This window comes from Drosophila albomicans, chromosome 2R (genome assembly GCF_009650485.2).
Source record: "Drosophila albomicans strain 15112-1751.03 chromosome 2R, ASM965048v2, whole genome shotgun sequence".
Taxonomy (NCBI): domain Eukaryota; kingdom Metazoa; phylum Arthropoda; class Insecta; order Diptera; family Drosophilidae; genus Drosophila; species Drosophila albomicans.
The window spans coordinates 34,930,328-34,950,585 of record NC_047631.2 but is presented as its reverse complement, the minus strand read 5'-3'; the positions used below and the strand labels follow the sequence as shown (position 1 = coordinate 34,950,585).

Here is a 20,258-nt window from a genome sequence, read left to right as displayed (position 1 = left end):
GAACAAAAAATTGCTACATTTTGTACAAATTAACATTAACAGTATTTTTAAAAAATATAAAAAATATACCAAAATTCGGTGTAACCAGGCCGTAGTTAAGGTATATCATTCAGTCAAAAATAGTGCACTTGGAAAACAGACTTGCGGTCACGCTGTTTGTACCCAGTTAGTGAATGGAATTTTGGGCAGTCGAAAAATTCCAAAAACAAATGCGCGGATACATATAAGTGAAATAATTAGCATAATTTAGATTCGTAAGTGGTTTGTTGGAAAGCAAAGCTTATGCTTTGTTATCAAAGCATTTGGCTTCTCAAGGTGAACACAAATGAAATGTTTAGTTTTTAAGTAAATAATTCGTGTGCGCGAACGATTCGTCGAGTCGTCAAATCGTCGTCCGTTCGTTCGTTTGCTCGGCTGTCATCAATGTTGCGTGAATAAAGCTAACAACGAATAAAAATCGCAATTAATTCGTATTTAATTGCTGTGTGGCGCAGTGCATAATGTAGTTAAATAAGCGTTTACCCACAACACAATTCGATGATGTGAAGTTTACAAAGCAAAGAGCAATGAAATGTATATTATATGTGTTTGTGTATGAATATGTTGTAAGTGCAGCAGCAGCAGCAGCTGCCAAAAAAGCGCATGTGAAATGCAGATAAGCATTTGAGGTCACTCTACTACTCGAAAGTGCTTCTGTGTGTGTGTGTGTGCTTTTACGTGCATGTGTATTTGTGCTCGGTTAATTCCCTCGTATTCTCATTATGATCATTAGAGCAGAACTCGAAGGGGAGGAGAGGGCAGGTGTCCAGGTGTCCACCACACATGAGCAGACTGACTTGTGTTGTTGAGTCAGTCGCACGCATTAATTATACACATTTGTAAATACACATACATATTATTTTTACATTGCTATGCAAGTTGTTATATACATAAGTGTATGTGTATTGTACATAAGTATATGTGCGTCGTGTCTGGCAAATTGTTCTGCTTTACGCGTTTAATTTTTAGGCAGAACAAATTTTCTTAAAACACACAAAACGTTTCGTTCTCTGTTGAGTGTCGCGTCGCTATCCCCCCTTCGTCTTCTCCACCACTCCCTTCCCTTCTCATTCGTTGTGTTCGTTGTTGTTGGCTACTGCGACGTCGACGTCGAAGTCGACGGCTGCTGCTTCATGCTCCATTCACCTACTTTTACGCCTTGCATGCTCTTCGCTCTCTGTTTCAGTTTCTATCTCTGTCTCCGTCGCCGTCGACGTTCGTTTTCTGAATTCCAAATGAAGTCATGAGCAGCAGATTGTATAAAAAGCAACAGAGGCGACAACAACAACAAGAAAAGCTGCAGCAAAACAACAATACAAATATCGTTGTCACTTTATTACAACAAGAAGAAAAAACAAAAGTGAAATTAAGTGTTTAAATACATGAGGTAGAGGAGCAGAAGAAGAAGACGAAGCAGCAGCAACACAAATATGACATGGTCGCGTCTCGTTTATACAATAACTCAAATTAATTGAATATGTTGGCAAATGAGCAAAACGAAAATTACGTTAAAAGGTGAGCAACAATAGCAGACAGCAGTCAACAAAACAGACAAAGACCTCTGCCCGCTAGTGTGAGTGAGAGTCGTGTGCATGAGCATACATATGCATACATGTGTGAGTGTGTGTATACACGCATATTCATATTTTGACGATTGCCTACATACTGTTGTACTAGTCACGAAATAGCTAATTCGTAGACAGTTGAGCTCTGCAGCTCGTTTTCGGTTATGGTTACAGTTTAATAAAAGTTACTTGTTTTATATGTTTATAAATATTACAAACTTGATTTAAAAAAAGTAAAGTAATTTAAAATTTATGTAAATGATAAAGATCGGTTTCAGCTAAGGAAGTTTTTATTGTATTCCAAAATTTAAGAGAGTGTCTAAAAGAGTGTCCGGTTATCCCTATATGAATATTAGCCGAAATATATACATATGTGTATGTACAACTTGTGCAGTCACATTGCAAATACAAAAGTTACCACACACACACAGAAACAAACACACACACTCACATAAACTGTAAAGTGTCTGCGCTCTCCCTTTAACATATTTTTGTGCAACATTCAACCAACCAACGACGTTTAATTTGCAGCCCACAAATCAAGCGGTGTTTTTAACATGGCTGCTGCATCCGCTGGCCAACAGCTGCAACAGCAGCGGCCACAGCCGCCGCAGCAACAGCAGCAGCACAAATTGAATATTGTTAGCAGTGCGGAGACGGTTCAAGCCAATGAGCTGCAGCCCCACCAACAACTGAACATGTACAAGCATCAACAACATCAGCAAATGTTGCAGCAGCAACAGCAACAGCAGCAGCAGCAGCAGCAATTCTACCAACAGCAGCAACAGCAGCAAACGAAATTTGTATCGCGGGTCGTTACAAATGCCGCAATCCAGCCACAGCAGCAACAGCAACAAATCTTACCAGCTGGTTTGGTAAATGGAAGCTCCAACATAATGCAAGCTTCAAATGTTGCTGGGCAGCAGCAACAGCAACAACACACCAACAGTCAGCAGCACATTTTTGTGTGTCCAGCTATCAGTCCGCAACTTCAGCAGCAACAACAGCAGCAGCAGCAACAACAGCAGCAGCAACAACAACAGCAAAACAAACAACGCTCCGCGCAAATAAAATTGCCTGTAAAGTGCGTAACATCAACAGCAGCCGCAACAGCAACATTAGCAACTGTTGCTGGCAGCACGCATTGCATGCCAGCAACAATTGCCTCCCGTCAACAGCAACAACATCCTCATCAGATCTACGCCAAGAATGTTGCCAAGACGAACAGCAGCAAAAACAACAACAACAACAACAACAGCAGCAACAACGACGGCAACAATGCAAATTTGGCTCCTGGTTGGCGGCGTTTAACCAACAACAATGAAGTGGCCTACATCAGGTGAGTAGTCTCTCAATGTTCCCTGCATGTTGCACAAGTTAATCTGTGCGTTGTCGCCCTTTACATAGTGGAAGCCATAAAAATGTGTGTGGCTGCTGCTTACCCAACAGGAAATGCTCATGTCAAGAGAGCGAGGCGGGTGTCTATTGGCTCGTTGTTCGCGTCTCTCAACTGAGGTGAAATCGTTTGTCAGATTTAGTCGCATTTAAATCCCCGACTCGACTTGAGCTGACAAATGCACCAAACAGCAGCAGCAGCAACATTGAGGGAACATCAAATTGCCGAGGGGAAGCGATTAGTAGAACAATCCAGCTAATTTGAGTATTGTATTGTTTAGAAATGGGTAGCGGGTATTTCGTAGTCAAGTACTCTCGACTTTACTTTAGAGCATTGTCTCTCCTCTAAACTCTTCTCTTGTGTGCACAACGCAACGATTATTTACTTCTGCATTATCTGTAAGTTATCATCAAGCCTACATAGTTACAAACACAAATTCAATGTTTACACAAATATTTCGAAAGCGAGCTTGCTGCTCTGTTGCAGTGGCAAATGCTGCTGATTCTGACTCCACTACTGGTCGTAGTTTTAATTGCTCTGATTGCTGTTGATTGTATTAAACTTTGTTTAAACATATAACCGAACACACGCATACATAAGTAAATTAATTAATACCTTCGGTTTCAAGGTTGAACCAGTCAGGATATTTTTGGGTTCTTTTACTTGGCATTTACTTTGTCCAGTTTATTGCTTGTCAACCGAAGTTGCAGCTGCGGTTGCAAATTGCGTGTTGCTGCCGCGCTCTTTCGATGTTTCCCCCTTTTTTTCACTAAACATGTTTGAGCTTTGGTTAATTTCAAAAAGATAAGCTCTGTTTGCTCGAGTAGAATAATTGACGGGACTGGGAATGGTTAGGAGAGGGGTATAATGAATAGAAATTTTTGTTTTCTTGCTTCTTCCGACTGCTTCATCTTGTGCAGTTGCGCAGTTATGCGTTGACGATTTCTTGGAAAGAATGTTGCAATCATTTTGCAGTCACAGTCGAGGTGCGAGAGGGTCGAGAGGTAAATCAATAATTGTTGCGCAACCATTTCAAAGTTGTTGTTGTTGTCGTTGTTGTTGCTGACTGCGCGGCGTGACGTCACAGTCAGTGGCAGCATTAGAAGACGACTCACAAATGTGACACACACAGACACACGCACACACACACACATACACATATATCTAAGAGCATATTACGACCGTACGTTTCCAGGTCAAAACAACGGCCGCCCACTGAGGCACGGCAGAAAGTCAAATGGCAGAGACATAAATCATAAATTAGAACCAGCAGCAGCAGCTGTAATGGAGGCGACTCGAAACGAGTCAAGCACCGCAAGGCAGCAAAATGGACAGACAGACAGACGGACAGACTGCAAGGCAAGCAACACGACTTAACGGGTATTGGCTGCAAGAATGCGGAATAGTTTGGCACAGTTTGGCAGTCGAAAGAGCCCAACAGTTTTTCAATTTGCCTGCTACGAGGGACAGGCTTAGACTCAGACCTGGCGAGAGGCTCGTTCGTCTCTCTCTCTTTTTTTCTCTCTATATATATCTCTGCCTCTGTCCTTGTCTCAGTTTGTTTGTCATTCTATGCTTGTGTTTCTATTGTAGGCGGGGGTTCCTCTAAGTCTACTAGTGCCTCAGTCACTGTGTCTGCCTCTGCGTCCTCATCTTGAACCTTTTCGTCGACAACCTATACAATAAACGCAATATAAGTTACGTTAATGACCCCTGTAATATTTAAGTTGTACGCTAAACACCTTTCAAACCTAGATTTCTATCCAGTCAAAACTATTTATAAATTTACATTAATTTCTAAGGGATCTAAGTGTTTTTAGAGATGATATTGAGGTGCACATATTTACATCGTTCTTAAAATATGCAATAATAATTGGACATTTGGTTCGTTTCTCCTCTATGATTCTTACCGAACACTACGTTGAGGCTATGTCCAAGGCCAAACAGGTGCGAATCTTTCTCTGCCAGCTTTATTTAATCATTTGAATCGTTAAGGACTGTCGGGAAGTCAGTCGAGTGAGCCATCGACTGGTATTATTAGCGCATTTCGCGTAAATAAAACATTTAATGAGTCTGCTGTGCTGCCAGCAATCTTGAAGACTGACGCTCCGGTCATTATCGTCGGCCCTTAAGACAGTTTACGATGCCAACTGCATACAAATGAAGTTATAAGCTTCGAGGCGTAGATGATTCTCATTGGCAATCGAGACGCTTCTCCCTATTTGCCTTGCCCAGTGTTCGCTCAATTGATGTGCAATCGACTTGGCTAAAGACGTTTCGTTATGGCCACACAACGTTCTTGGTACTCGAGTAATAACAAAATAGCGAAAATCAAAGAAGGGGCAAAAATTCAAAATTAATAAAACAAACCAGTTTGGAGTTGTTTCAGCTTTCAGAGCAGTTCATTGATGAGAATGAGGCTGAGACCAAGACCAAGACCAAGACTGAGGCTGAGGCTGAGGCTGAAGCTCTGACGTGACCATGGGTCGAAATTACGCCGATACAAAAAGAGGCTACTCAATTGACAATTCTCGCATACTCGTTTAACCCGTAACACGGTTGTTGATGTTGTCGCTCAATTATGTATATTGTTGTCATCTCTGTTTGCAGTTGTTGCCCTCGTTTCAGTCGTCGTTCCATTTAGTGCCCTTGCCGCTTTCACACTTTATCCATTATTCAGATTTCCCACACGATATGACCAGAGGGTATGAGGTTTCGTCCTCGTCCTCGTCCTTTCATTTTCGTGCTCGCGTTCTACGAAACTTTTGAAGCTATTCAACAATTCAGTCGCAGAAGCCCTCCTGACGCTGACTCTGCCATGAGCCTCAAGTGCTACTCTTCAGTGACGAAGTCCTTATCCTCATCATCATCATCATCATCATCATTATCGTCATCGTCATCTGCGCCCTTGATTCCATGCTCGCACTTTATAATTAATAAGCAGCCAGCGATGATTTTTCACTCTAATTTTTTAACCCCATCGTTATGCGCAACAATAAATCGAGTATAACTTTTCAGCATTTGCGTTCATGCGTAGCCCTCTTAAGAGAATCGTCAGTCCTCTTGTTCAGATTGAGAAGCTCAATGGACGACGTTGAGCGTTGATCCAAAAACTGGATTGGCTTTAAGGTTTTGCGTATTACGATATTCATTTTGTTTTTCCACTTTCAAAAATATGAATAGAAAAAAAATCAAACGAATAGAACAAATTTGTTTCAATTACAATTTTGTTAAAGTTTTGCTTAAAATACAAAGAAGGGATATCAAATTAGTTGTATTTCTTTCAAGTTTAATTTGTATTTTAATTTCATATTTTAAGTAAAGTAGAGATCAATTGAATTTGTAGCCACTTGGAAACCCATTAAGTCGCGTCGCCTATCTCAACATCAGAGCTGGACTACACAAGTACTCAGCTAGCAACTCGAACTCAAAATCGAACTCACGTGGAGAGCGAAAAACGCTCTCGTGCATACATAAAACCAGTTTGAATTATGCGCAAAACGACGCGCACTTATTTGACATGCGATCAAAACGAGCAGCCAGCAATTCTGATTGGTATTAATTTATGTACATTGTACACACATGCACTGAGAAAAAATATGTCTGACTTGCAGTTTTCTATATTTAATACTGATATTGCGGACTAATAAATCAATTATGTTAAAAGTATAACCTTATACCTGTAAGTAAACATACAGATATAACCGGCTTATATTCCAGCTGAAAAATCGAATGGTTGCTCAAGCTTCTCTCAGTGTGTTTGTTTCGTCATGTCAAGCGAGCGAGTGCTCGACTGTCGTTTAACATTGTCATGTTAATGCAGACGACAGAGGTGCATCACTTACACATTATGTTAATGAGCCCGTCTGTTAGTTAAACAGTGCAAGTTGCTTGCTCGTTCAGCCTTTGCACTCTGTTAGTTAGCATTGTTAGGGTTAATTGCTCGATGGCTGGCCAAGGGTTAAAGCACAAGCATTTACCTACGCCAACTTGACGCCTTTGTAATTGCCATTAGCACACGACAAATTGTTTAATTAACTAATGAATATTCAATACATATAATAGTATTAATTTGAATGCATTCTCGGTATCTCACTAATTCTCTCTATTTGTTTATTCGTTTCAGCCCCACGGGGAAAACACTTCGAACTCAATTCCAAATCAAGGACTATCTGCTATCACAGGGTACCTGCAAGTGCGGACTGCCGTGTCCACTGCGTCCGGAATACTTTTTTGACTTCAATGCTCAGGTAAGTTGGCGTCTTAACTTGTTTGTTGTTGTCTCATAATTGGCTGTAAATGCCAGGCTGGCTCTGAATAGCTGGCTAAGCAAAAGCCAAAAGCAAAAGCCTGAGCTAAACCTAATTGAATGTGCACTGAGCTAACTAGCAATGGGTTAATGCCGCGATGGATGGGATGCTAAGGTATTGCTGTTGCTTGGTGTAGATAGGGGAGTGTAGGGGGGGAGGGCGCACTGAAACAACATTAAAGCGACTTTCACTAAGCGTTGCAGCCATGTAACTGCCGCCTGGCTACACACGCTCCACACTCCGCCGTCGCCCCACAGCACTCCTCTAGTAAAGGGGGCCCAACAGATGAACGCAAAATATTTGTAAAACCAGTTTGACAACAAATCGGCTGTGTCGACCGTCGACGCCGGCATCGACTGCGACTGCGACGGCTACGGCGACTTCGACGTCAGCTGCACAATCATTTAGCAGCAACACAGAGCGGGCAAATGGTCGACCATCTGCCACTGCTCCAAATTGTCAAGCATTTTCATCTTCGCTGTGTATGAAGCATGAATATACACATGCCATGAACATACACTTTGCGAATGTAAGTGTGTGTGTGCGTGTGTGTGTAAATTGGGTATCGCAGTGAAATCGTTTGCAATAAGATTCGTTTCCAATTGGAGCAGTAAATGCAGCAAAACGAAAGACCATTAACGGTAAATCACACACACACAAAGAGGTTATGCTTCTCTTCGCTCTCTCGCTTCTTGCTTCTCCCGTTCGTCGTTCTTGCACTTCATCATCATTGCATTCTCTTGTTTGCTTATATTTTGCTTACTCGTCTCGTCTCGTCTCGCTTTTCAGCTGAGGTCATTAATTTAAGTTTATGGTTTCTCTTGAATTTCGCTTGACGTTGGCGCCCCGACTGCGTCAGCGTCGCCGCCCACATGCAAGCAATGTCCTTTTCAACACCCTCACTTGCTCAGGTACTGCTCGCTCTCTCGCACTCGCACACGCATACACACGCAGCCTGCGTCGATTGTCTTTGTGTTGCTCGTCAATCGATTTTTCGGTGCAATGCACTTATAACTTATCCCGACTTCTCGACTTTTTCTCCTCCTTTCCCCTCCTCTCCACACGACACTTCACTCGGGCGCTGACTTGATTCTCCTTGTGTTATGTGCTTGCTAACTGCTGGCTTTAATGGTGTGCGTGCATATTATCAAAAGGCAGCCGCAATTTGTTTACTAAACACTTTATTGTGCCACCGAAGGAGTCTTCCCTACAGCTGCCACTCCGGAGTTGACCACGAGTCGTTGACTGCTTTGGCTCCAGCCAAAGATCTCTCTTTCCACCTCTCTCTCTCTCTCTATCTTTCTCTTTCTCTGCCTGTCTTGCTGCTCATCGTTGTGCCAAATGGTAAATGGAAACTGTGCTTTTTCTGCTCTTGTTGACGTCTCTAAGCTCTGGGCACATTCAACTCGCAATGTCTGAAGCTTCCCTCGGTCTCTGGTTTTGCTTTGCGTTTTGGCAATGATTGATGTGTGATGTGGCTCCATAATAATGAAGTCTACGCTCGTTTACTTATTTGTTAGCTTTTTGTTTTGATTATTGCCATTTTGCTGTCACTTAACTTGCTTTTGTGACTTGTGGAGAGGAAAGGTGTGGTAGGTTAGGGATTGCTTTTTGTTTAGCTTGTCTTACCTTGTGTTTGTGTTGCAAGTGTTTGGTGAAAGTCGTCGCCATCAGACACCGCTAGACAACGATATAGACAACGGCAATGGCGTCTTAGTGTTGCTGTCAGTCCGTCAGTCAGTCTGCTCATAATGCCGCCGATGCCGATGCCGCCGTAAAGAGCATGTTCCATAATAACGTATCGAATATCTCTGCATTGCAGCAATGTAGCGAGGGCTGCGAAGAGTTTTGAGACTTGTTAACTTTGCTCAAAGCTGTGACTTTAATGTGCATCTCATGAAAATAAGTATGAATATTATAAGTAAAATATTAAAAAAAAATATTTGAATATAGCACTGTGCTTCAACTATTTTACATTTGTAATTAATATGAACATTTAAACTAGATCTGAAATAGTCTTAGGAATTTCTATTGACATTTTCAATTGTCTTCCTAATATTAATTACAATATTGGAATCCATTAATTTCTTTAAAATATGTTTTCCTTTTCACATACTTTATTTAGTGAAACTTCTGTGACGTATTCAGTAATTAAACATTTCTAAATGCGGTGTTCTTGCTACGGATTGATCTTGTGATCATTTCATGAGGACATGCCACATTTTGTTCAGCAGATAGTAATCAGTGTATTCAGTATGTACATTCAATCGAACAAATATAAATTCTTTTAATTTCTCATATAGTGATGGGATTTCAATTGAAATATACGATAAATAAGCATTCAATAAGTGCGAAGCAATTGCAATTGATTTTCGCAAACCTACTTTCCTTGACTGTAGGCTGTAGAGTATATTGACACTGTGTAACATAGAATGCATTCTTACACAAAGCATTTGACTGACTTCTATTTTAAGAACATTGAACGCAATTTGTGTAACGCGAGTTGAGCAAATAAATGAAACTTTGGCCCCGGCCTCATATCGCCAGTGTTTGCCAGCCCCTCAGTCTGCCTGTCTGCCTGTCTGTATGTCAGTCAGTCAGTTGCTCAATGATATACTACAGTAACAATAACAAACAAAAAAGCTACAACAGATGCCACAGCGAGCAAACAAACTTGAGAAGGTCAGCGCTGAACGTCGACGGCAGCTCAAAAATTTATAACTCAATAAAAATCAAACTAAGACTTCAACTGAAATGAAACGAAACGAAAATGAGAAACAAAGTTGTTGCGATGCCAGGGGCATTGTTGATGTTGTTCGTGGTTGCCTTTTACGAGCCACAAAGATGGTGAGGCGCCGCTTCGGACATGACCAACAACAGTCAGAAGTCAACAATCCCCACCTTGGCTACTTATTACTGCTGAGCGTCAAGGCTGCGCTTTGGCGCCCCACATTTGAGAGTTGAGAGCATTGCCAGTAAAGTCGAGGCAAAGACAAAAGAGGGTCGACATAATTCGTTCCGATCCGATCCGAAACTGAAAGTAAACAGTTAATCGCAGTGCGCGTATTAACACATCCCAGTCCGAATCTCAGTCCCGGTTACAGTTGCAGTTCCTGTTGGGCCACAGTTCTCTCATGGGCCACAGCTCAAATGCGAAGCGGCGAAGCATGTCCATGGTGATGTTGTTGTCGCTGCCGCACTTTTCGGCCAATTTGCATTTATAAACATTTCAGGGGGAATATGGGCTGCAGGGAGGCGACGACGCAGGCAAAATACAACAGACAATTTAGCATATTCATGGCACAACAACGACAACGACAACAACAACTAAAACAATTAGCATTGGACCAGTGACGGCAGGTGGGACGACTACGATGACACAGACACAGACACAGAGTGCAATGGTAATGTGTCAGTTGAGTTGGCATACCCTAGAATGGGGGATATATTGGCAAAGGGTGTATTAATGATGCCCTCATTTGTGCTGCACTTTGATGGGAATGCGGTGCAGGGTATTGCGAAGCCGACTCCTTTGAACTGTTTACTAACTATTCTTTGTTGTTGGTTTCATGTCATTTGCACGTCACTTCAAATGTGGACAGGAAGAGCAATTGCCAAGCGAATTTCAGCTTCACTTTTAGGCAAAATTGAATTTCTGGCACAGGATCGACTAGGGAATAGTTGGTCAGCCGTTTCTTGCCACTCATTTAGCTGCATTTTTGCTCTTTTTGGAAACTTCATTAGTCGCAGTTAAATGCAGACAGCGTGGCAACACAATGTGGAGGGGAAAAAGTGCAGATGACGAGTGAAAAAGAGCAAAATTCGAAATTGGAACCCCATTTGTCTTCGGATTTGCGAAAAAATAAGCATCTGCTACAACGACTTCTAGACGACTTAACTCTTGTCCAAATCTTTCTGGCGACTCTCACAAAAAATTTCTGCTATGCACGGCTTCAGGACATTTCGAATTGCCACCTCTGACTTGGCAGCAATCTCTCTCTCTCTCTCTCTCCCTTTGCGCTGCTCCTTGTTCCTTTGGCACATTGCATGTGCACATTGCACAGCACCGAATGTTGGGCGATTTCCGCTACGCGGGTTACGTCATGCATTGCAAAGTGCCAAGTGGGCAGGACCATGTGCAAGAGTGGGCAACACCAAGAGAGGCGAGAAGCCCGACGTCACGGAAATCTTGCAGCACAGTAATGTCCTGACTACAGGACTGTGACACAGCGACGTGACTGAGCGATTACTCACATCCGCCATCGCCGCAAGTTCCTGTCGCAAGTGCGCGCAATTTGCCGAAGGGGGCATGCTACAGAGAAGAAAGAGGGTATAAAAGCTGGAACTAAATCACCAGCAGAACAGGTGGAGGGGGATGAGGCGGAGAAAAGGGGGGCCAGCTCATTGTCGAGCCGACTACCGGCTAGGATTAATGCGGACAGGCGGCGTCGTCTGACTACGAACGCTCGATGGTCATTATTACGTTAATGAAATCCAACACCAGTCATACAGATATGCAGCTATGCAGCTATACAGCTGTGCACAAGCTTCACACCTGACCACCTGACCACCTGTCTACCAAACCACCACCAAGAGCCCTTCTCGTCTGCCTCGTTGGCGCGTCACCCACTGACCACAGCTCCCAATAACCACCACCTCACCACGGCCATGTTGTCGGTATTTCTGGCTTTCTGTCTGGCCCGCTGCACATTTCACTTTAATTTCGTCGCAATTATGCATGCAAAACTGCAATTTTTTGTTGCTGTTTTCTGTTTTTTTTTTTTTTCGACCAACCGTTTGGCATTTTATTACGTGTTTTACAAAGCCCTCTCTCCCTCTTTTCCTTTGACGCGTCGGTTGTTGTACACACAGCTTTAGTTTATTGTATTTTAACTACCTTTTAAGTAAATACACCACGGTGATGTGATCACGTTTGGTGTTTATTTAATTGCATGTGGGAGGAGATCTCTGAATATAAACACAATAAGAAAGCATATAATTGCATCTATTATTAAAGAAAATAATTATACATTAATTGTACATAATATTTAATGGCAATTTTAATAATAGTCTCAATTGATAATGCATTTCTTGATTGCAGGTGCCCAATATGCCACTGAAAGTGTTGTCGGGAAACAGCCAGGAGTTCTGCTCTCATCAACGGCATATGTTGGAGACTGAGCAGTTACATAAGCCGCAGGGCTTCAAGGACACGGCGAGTGAGGCGTTTGTCACGCTGATGACGACAGCAGCGGTTACTTCGACGACAACAACGACAACCACATCAGCAATTCCAACAACAGCGACAACAATCGAGTTGGTCAATCAAGGTGAGCACTCACTAAATATAGACTATATGCTATGCCTAGATCATTACTAGCTGGCAAATTGCATGCCACATCAAAATGGAGATGGGGTTGATACTCACGAGCGAGGACATGAATGCATGTGAATGCATGCGAGTGTATTCATTTACAGTCGGTAGGTTTTCTATGGACTTCAATGTGCTGACTGCTGGAAAAAGTGGGGAGCAGAGGTTTAGAGAATGATAAAGTGAAAATGCGAGTGCTGGAAGGGAAAGTGGGAAGTGGGAAGGAGGTGCAAGCAGAAGCTGCGACTCCAGGGCTTTGAGGTCGTCATCGTTGACTCAACAGGAAGTGCATTCCTTTCTCTTTGCTTTTCTGCTTTTGCTCTTTCTCATCTGCTGTTTGCTCATTCTCTCTTTGTCCTTTGTCTGACCAGGCGAAGGACCTATGCAATAACATCACAGAACGTCGAGGTTTCCCACTCTCGGAGCAACTGCAAGCTATTGTTATGCTTATTAAATGCCTTCAACTGTTTAACATTTACACTGAGAAACAAAGTATGCAGAGAATGCGGGTTAACACATCACTGTGAGCTACAGTTGGTACCATCTATTCCTGCATCATCAGATGGGTGGGAAGCTTTTTTCACTTTCTTGAGCTGGGCCATTAAAAGGCATTTGGATTTCAATTTGAGATATGAGCAAACTGTTGCCAACTTGCCAGAGCAGCTCTCAAAAGGCGCCATCGGAATAAATGCAGGAATGAAGGAATAAAGGATTCTGGGTTGGGTGCTGGGCTCACATTTGGGTGAGAAGTAGAGGTAGTGGCTGGACAGAAATTTCGCAAACATTGTTGGAACTTTGAAATGCAAAAGGTTAATTGAAACAAAAACGAGTTGACGGCAAAGTTTTGCGATGCACAGTCGCAGCTATCAGCTACTCCACTCCATTTAAATCCATGCCACGGGACATGCACGGGCTGGTCTGGACTGTCGTCAGTGTTGTTTGCGTTCCTTCTCATCCTTCAGCTCAATCAGTGACCATTAAAAATGCTGCACAAAGCAAAAGTTTGCCGCGCTTTTGGAAAATGTTTGCATCTGCGGTTTATACACCAACTGTGTTTGTGGGTGTGTGTGGACAAGGTGTGTCAACCACAGGGTGTGTCGACCACAGGGTGTTTCGGTACTAAGTTGTGCTCGGTGCTCGTTAAGCAATCGTAGTAATAATGTTTCACACTTTAATCAAGTAATTTGGGAAGTATTTGTACCTTGTCCTCAATCACTGTCAACGGTTTTCAGTCCTCTGCTACACTCCCATCTTGGCCCACTCCAATTTTGATTTGCTCATAGATTTGCAGAACACGTACTTGGTGTTCTGATTTTATTATACTCGGCTTTTGCAGCACGGCAACCATTTGACAGTCGACACCATGTCTCGTCTGTCCCCAACAGAAAAACGGGGATGTGACCTTTAAGGACTCCCTTAGCTTGTCCGTGCTAAGGGGACACGTTGCGGACACTTTAAGGACATCTTGGTCTGCATAAGCAATGACTTTGACTTTTGATTTGTTTGACCGTGGGATGTTTAGTTTAGAAACAGACAGAAAGGGACACCTAAAAATCTTTCTTATACTTATATATTTACTGCGCATATTTATGTTTGAATCATGGTTTGGTAATGTGCAAACACATCGCTAATTTTTCCTCTTTTATTTCTTTTGCAGATGCGAATTGTGTCAGTTACCCAAATAATAAAAACAACAATAAGATGGCTAGTAGTTCATCCTACAGCTCCACAGCTGGAACATCAGCAGTCCAAGCCGTTCCCTTGTCTACTCCTGCTGCCGTAATGCAAACTAGTCAAACATTAAATATGGACAAACGACATCCAGCTGCTGCAACATCAGCTTCTGCCTCAGTTTCTTCTGTTGCCGCCGTTGATCATGTGATAAAACTAACGCCACAGGCCTCGAATTCTGCAACTAATCCAGCTGTTCCTGCCACACAGCAACAGCCCAATTTTAAGGACGATCCAGCAGGATATTTGCAGCAACAGACGACGTTGCTGCACAATACGCTGAACGTGGGATTAGATGCTAAGCCGGTGGTCAGAACGTTGCAGCAGGAGACTAGTTCCCAGCAACAACAGCAGCAGCGACAGCGAATTCGCCGTCTTTCACTGTTTGCCGGTGGCAAGTGGGAACTGGAGTCGCCTGCAGCATCTTCAACTGTCGTCGCATCGCGCTCTCTTCATGTAGATACTGCAGCTGCCTTTGCGCGCCCGCTGAACCCACAAATCACAAGCATTACGGTAGTCCCCGCTCCACAGGAGTCGCCAGTGTCCAGCAGCGCAGTTGTTGAGCTGGAGAAACGACCAGAGCAAGTTGGCGCCATTTCGACGAGTCACGACAGCCCTAGGCACAGCCTCTCCTCACCCACAGACTCGTTGGACTCCGCCAAAAGCACGCCGTCGGCATCGCCTAAGCCGCAGCCGCAGCCACAAACCCAGCTGCAACTTCAAGTGCAGCCCCAGGCTGGTGGCCAACCCACAACCCAACTGCGTGTGCTGCGTCAGCAATGTCAGCCTCTACGACAGACTATGAACTATAATGGCAACGGAGGCACGACACTCACTCGAAGCATAGTGACGACTACGGCTGGAATTAGTCGACCGGGAACCACGCTGAGCAGCGCAAGTTCGACGGTGGCGCAGCTGCAGTCAATGGCCCATAATAGTGGCGGAAACCAGCTGATCATGACCTCATCCGGCCAATTGCTGGTTATTCCCTCGACGAGCAAACAGCCAGCGACCTCTGCTCAGCATCAACAGCAGTCCCATCCTCAACAGCATCGCTCGGCGCATCCCAGTGGCGGCTATATTGTTAGCCAGCCGTCGGCATTGCTCAATACGAACGGAGCCAAGGTACTGCATCATCAGATCATCGCCAGCTCGCAGGCCAGTCAAATCAGTCCGGCTGCCACCGCGCCTCCCCAGACTGTGCTGCTCAACACGCTGCCCAACGGCGGATACATCGTGCACCAGCAACAGCAGCAGCACCAGCAGACGACAGAGCCTCAGCAGCTGCTGGCGCTGCCTCAGCAGCAGCAGCAGCAACAGATGCAGCAACAGTTGCCAGTCTCGTCTCCAGAGGCCAAGCGAAGACCACGCAAACGCAAGAGCTCTGTGAGCAGCACGCCTCCTCCCTCGTCTTTGGGCATGGCAAAGAGTGGCGTACTCAGCTCGCCGACGACTGCCAAGACGCATTCCCCTCAGATCTCGCCCAGCATACCTAGCCAAGCTCCTGCTTTGCTGCAACAGGCGGCCAATGCGGCAGCTGCTGCTGCAGCAGCAGCCGTTGCAGCAGCTCCTCCGCCAGCTCCTCCACAGTTCTCCCAGCAATTCCAACTGAGTCCAGGCATTCAGGGCATTGTGGTCAACAAACCGACGGCAACAGCGGCACCGCAAACGCAGCAGCTGCTTCTGCAGAATGGCCAAATACTGCAGCAGGTGAATCTCATTGGGCAGCAGCTGCTCATGCCGGCTGGTCTGGTCATGGGTCCAGACGCCACGCTCTTGCAGATCCAAAATATGCCGACCACAAGTCTACTGACTCCTCAGGGACCTGTGATGCTACGCACTCCCTCGCCTCAGAACAAGCCGTCATTTATATCACCCAGTACCGGGGGACAGCAGTACATTGTGGGTGCCAACGGACAGCTGAGTCCAATTGGCCAGATCTATTCAACGCCAATGGGCCTGGTGATGCCGACAGCACAGCAGAGCGGGGCTTCCTTTGTGCAAGCAAGTCCCACGGCCACTATTCAAATTCAGCAGCAGCCACAACAGCAACAGATGAGCCTGCATCCCAGCTACGTCGCGGATAGTCGTCAGGCAACAGTAGCTAGTCCTCCAGACACTACCACATGCAGTCCGAGCAGCCCAGAGCGGCCTCCTAGCCATCGGAGCAGCGGCAGCGGCGACATGGTTTGCAGCTGAAATCTAGTCAGTATTGAAGTGTTTTATAATTGTTGTTAATTCACAGGTGCAGTGTGTCTCGAGTTCGGAGCCGGATGCAGCGATCTCGCCCCAAAGTGCTGAGAGCCGTCTGTCACCCTCTTCAACAGATTGTGAGCGCAGTGAGTTACTAAACGAAAGACGTATAAAATCACTCCATACTCAAACATCACTATATCGCTTACAGGCGTCTGCAGCAGCAATGTCTTCAGTCAGCCAATCTCAATATATAAGGCTACGGAGCCAAAGATTCGACGCATTCACATTACCTCGCAAGCATCATCAACAGATGGCAACCACCTCGGAGTAGGAGTTCTGGGTCAAGGTATGCGCATTGCCAGTTCCACCGGCTTATCCATCTCATCATCGTCATTGTCAACAGCGACAGCTGGTAGCCAAGTCATTCACCATCAGACCCCATCCAACAGCCATCCCAACTTCTATGTCCATAACCAAAAAGTAGTTAGCGTTGACTACCAGGGTAAGGCATAGTCAGTGTCTTGATTGCAGCACCAAGTACAGCACTAACAGCATCCACTAACAACCATCACAATCTCAATCACCATCACCATTATCACTTGTGTATATGTATCTAAACCATGTCCTGCACTTGTCGCACCCCTGCATCCCTTTGCACTCTGCTTTTGATGTTCATTTTTGATTTACTTTGTGTTCTGTCCGGTATTGGGTGACGGGTATCGGGAATCAGTATTTGACGTCGAGTGTCGGCTTCACTAACAAAGCCGCTGCCTCCCAATCTCAATATAGAGTCGCCTGAAACAACGCAGCTGCCTCCCTTGATGGAAAATCCAGCGGCCGGCAGCGAAGTGATCTCCCTTAAATCTAAGTCCAACTATCGCACGCTAACAAAGCGCGGCCGTCGTCCACACAGGGCCAACAACGTCAACATGACAAGAGGCTCGTCAAACGCAATGGGACTCACAATGCTGCCACTTCGCACGTTTGCTATTGGTGAGCTGATCTGGGGGCCAGCGCGAGGTCATCCTGCCTGGCCGGGCAAAATTGTTAAGATGCCTGACGGCGTCTGCACTCCCTCGCAGCAGTTCGATCATGTGTGGGTGCAATGGTTTGGAGGCGGCGGTCGATCCACCTCTGAGCTGATACCGGTCAACTCGCTGCAGAGCCTTTCTGAAGGTTTGGATGCGCACCACAAGGCCCAGAAGGATACTAGAAAGTGAGCATTACAGGGGAGGGACACTTCTTTTTAAATAGGCAGGGAGAGGAAGGGGCTTCATCAGATCAGTTAAATATTCAGCATAGCAACCCAACTACATAATATCTTTGAGCTGAGACATTTCGAAAGTTAATTCTCGAAATGCTTTTCACTTTTAAATCGGAAAATTACTCTGACCTTAAATTAATTTCTTCGTCAAATGCCTAGAAAAGTTAGATGCACAGATGTCTTTCGACTGATTGTTTCACAGAACATAAATCTGAAAAATGTATTATATTTTGAAGTCGCTGTTGTAGAATAAGATATAGTACTTACTTTATTTTGTAGTTTGTGAATTGCATTTACATTTGCATAGTAATCGTATTTGATTTGCAGATTTTGTGACAATTGGTATTTGAATGAATTTTGCTTTAATTTTTTATTTTAATTTTCGTTTTGATTTCGCTAATTAATATTCTTGTTTCTTTTTTTTAATTTCGCGCTGACCAAAAATGAAACACCTGCCACTCTCCGTGTGTGTGTATGCGATATGCGTATGCATATATATATAATATATGTGTATAACCCCTATGTGTATATGCATAATAATCATCATCACGTCAACATCCAACCACTCAACCGACCACCCAACCAACAAAATTTAAAACTGAAACAAAACCTAAATCGAAAACAATACACACACATACACCAACTATCAAAAACCAAAACCAAAAACCCACAAAGGAGCCGCAAATTGAACTCGCAGCTTGAGCGAGCTATTCAAGAAGCAATGACTGAGTTGGATAACATTTCAGCAACATCGGCAGCCACAGCGTCAGCCAATGGTGGCCATCAGCTGCAGCAACAGCAGCAGCCAACATCAACTAACAACAGTAATATAAATAGCAATGGATTAACTAGAGGAAAACGAGTGACTCCAACAACTGGACAGACGAATACTAATTGTGGAAGCATGACACTGACCGCTAGCACAGCGGTTACTCTCACCGGACTTTTCAGTCCACAGCAGCAGCAGCAGCGCGCCAAGCCAATACGAATAGCGCCGGCACCGCCAACGGGTGTGTCGGGAGCTTCAGCTTCAACTGCAGCAGCAGGAAATGTATCGGCAGCGGACATTTTGAAACTAACCAAATGACCCGCAGTGTCGACGGTTCCGTCGACAGTAAGCACAGGAAACTATACGCTCTTTATTGGGCATAAGTAGAGGCAGTTGGCCATAATAAAGTACTATATAAATGTAAGCTATATATACATATGTATGTATGCATAGCATATAGTCAAGTCAGCTCCCTCTGTCAGTCGCTTTGGAGTTCGTTGTTCTCTATCGTTTTCTATCGTCTTACGACTTACGACTTGCTTAGTTGCGCCCTTGCGGCGTTGCCACATCTCTGAAATAGACAATAAAACAAACAAGAAAAATGTTAACGAAAAGAAAGTTACAAAGAAAAATGTTCTAACAATAAGCAAACCATATTTTTTATTTGCTTTTTAAAGCAAAGTTAAGTTGTTTTTGTATATACAAAATTGTATAGAAGATCAAAGAGAATACTTATTATTATATTATTACACAGATGTAAATGTTAGGTATTTATTTATTGCATATAATTTATAGTTTTAGATATATTTTTTGTTTTCGTTGCAATCTGTATACTTATTATTATTTAACTAGATAGTGTAAGCCGATGTTTAGCCATTAAGTTAAAACCAGACAAGTTATGCATATTTTCAACAGTTTGCCACATTCTATAAAATCCATAGTGAAAACGTGAGAATTGCTAATACTATTTCTTAATTTGAGATACAAATTAAATTCAAACTTTCGTGACATTGTACTTTTAAATAGAATCCAAAACTCTCAGTAAATGAGTCCGAGAATTTTATTTATAAATTGTTATCATTTTTTGCCATTAAGTTCAAACAGCCAATTAATAATTTCAACTATGTATTGCTTTTATACCTAGGAAAAAAATTGAAATCAAACGAGAATTACTGATACTATTTCTAATTTGAGAAACTTATTGAATGAATGAATATCTATGCAAATATTTACGTTAAAACAGAATCCAAAACACTAAATGCATGAGTCAGAGAATTATATTTATAAATTGTTATTATTTATTTAGTTGAACTATTGTAAAATTCTAGAAACAAACAACAAAACCAATTCACATATAAACACGTAGAAAAAATCCAATAAAACGAACAAAAATAAATTCTAAAATAATCAAAAACTACATAAATTGTTTGACAAAAGATAAAACCATGATGAATATATATTTTCTGGTTGGCCATCATCTGTGCTATACTGTGGCCAAAGGACATCGTCGTAGTCCTTCGAATTGCTGAGATATACCGCGTTTTCCAATTGTTGTTAATTTTCACTGCTCTGCCCGCTGCAAAAATATTCAATTTTCTATAGCATACTTTGAGGGTG

At 43.5% G+C, this 20,258-nt stretch overlaps 1 protein-coding gene across 13 annotated transcripts; it reads left to right on the top strand.

The window, feature by feature from the left end:
* Positions 1–141: 141 nt before the first annotated feature.
* LOC117574050 (putative mediator of RNA polymerase II transcription subunit 26) lies at positions 142–20,031 on the top strand. Of its 13 annotated transcripts, XM_034257656.2 has the most exons (11): positions 142–315; positions 1,226–1,554; positions 2,136–2,943; positions 7,127–7,250; positions 12,412–12,640; positions 14,339–16,599; positions 16,658–16,751; positions 16,817–16,954; positions 17,012–17,110; positions 17,398–17,824; positions 18,548–20,031. In XM_034257656.2, the coding sequence occupies exons 2-11, from the start codon at positions 1,527–1,529 to the stop codon at positions 18,957–18,959; spliced, it is 4,620 nt and encodes a 1,539-aa protein (XP_034113547.1). In that variant the 5' UTR covers positions 142–315; positions 1,226–1,526; the 3' UTR covers positions 18,960–20,031. The 13 variants fall into 13 exon arrangements, with proteins under 13 accessions (XP_034113547.1, XP_034113543.1, XP_034113542.1 ...); XM_034257652.2 differs by having other exon boundaries at positions 142–254; positions 16,817–17,110; XM_034257651.2 differs by having other exon boundaries at positions 16,817–17,110.
* Positions 20,032–20,258: the final 227 nt, after the last annotated feature.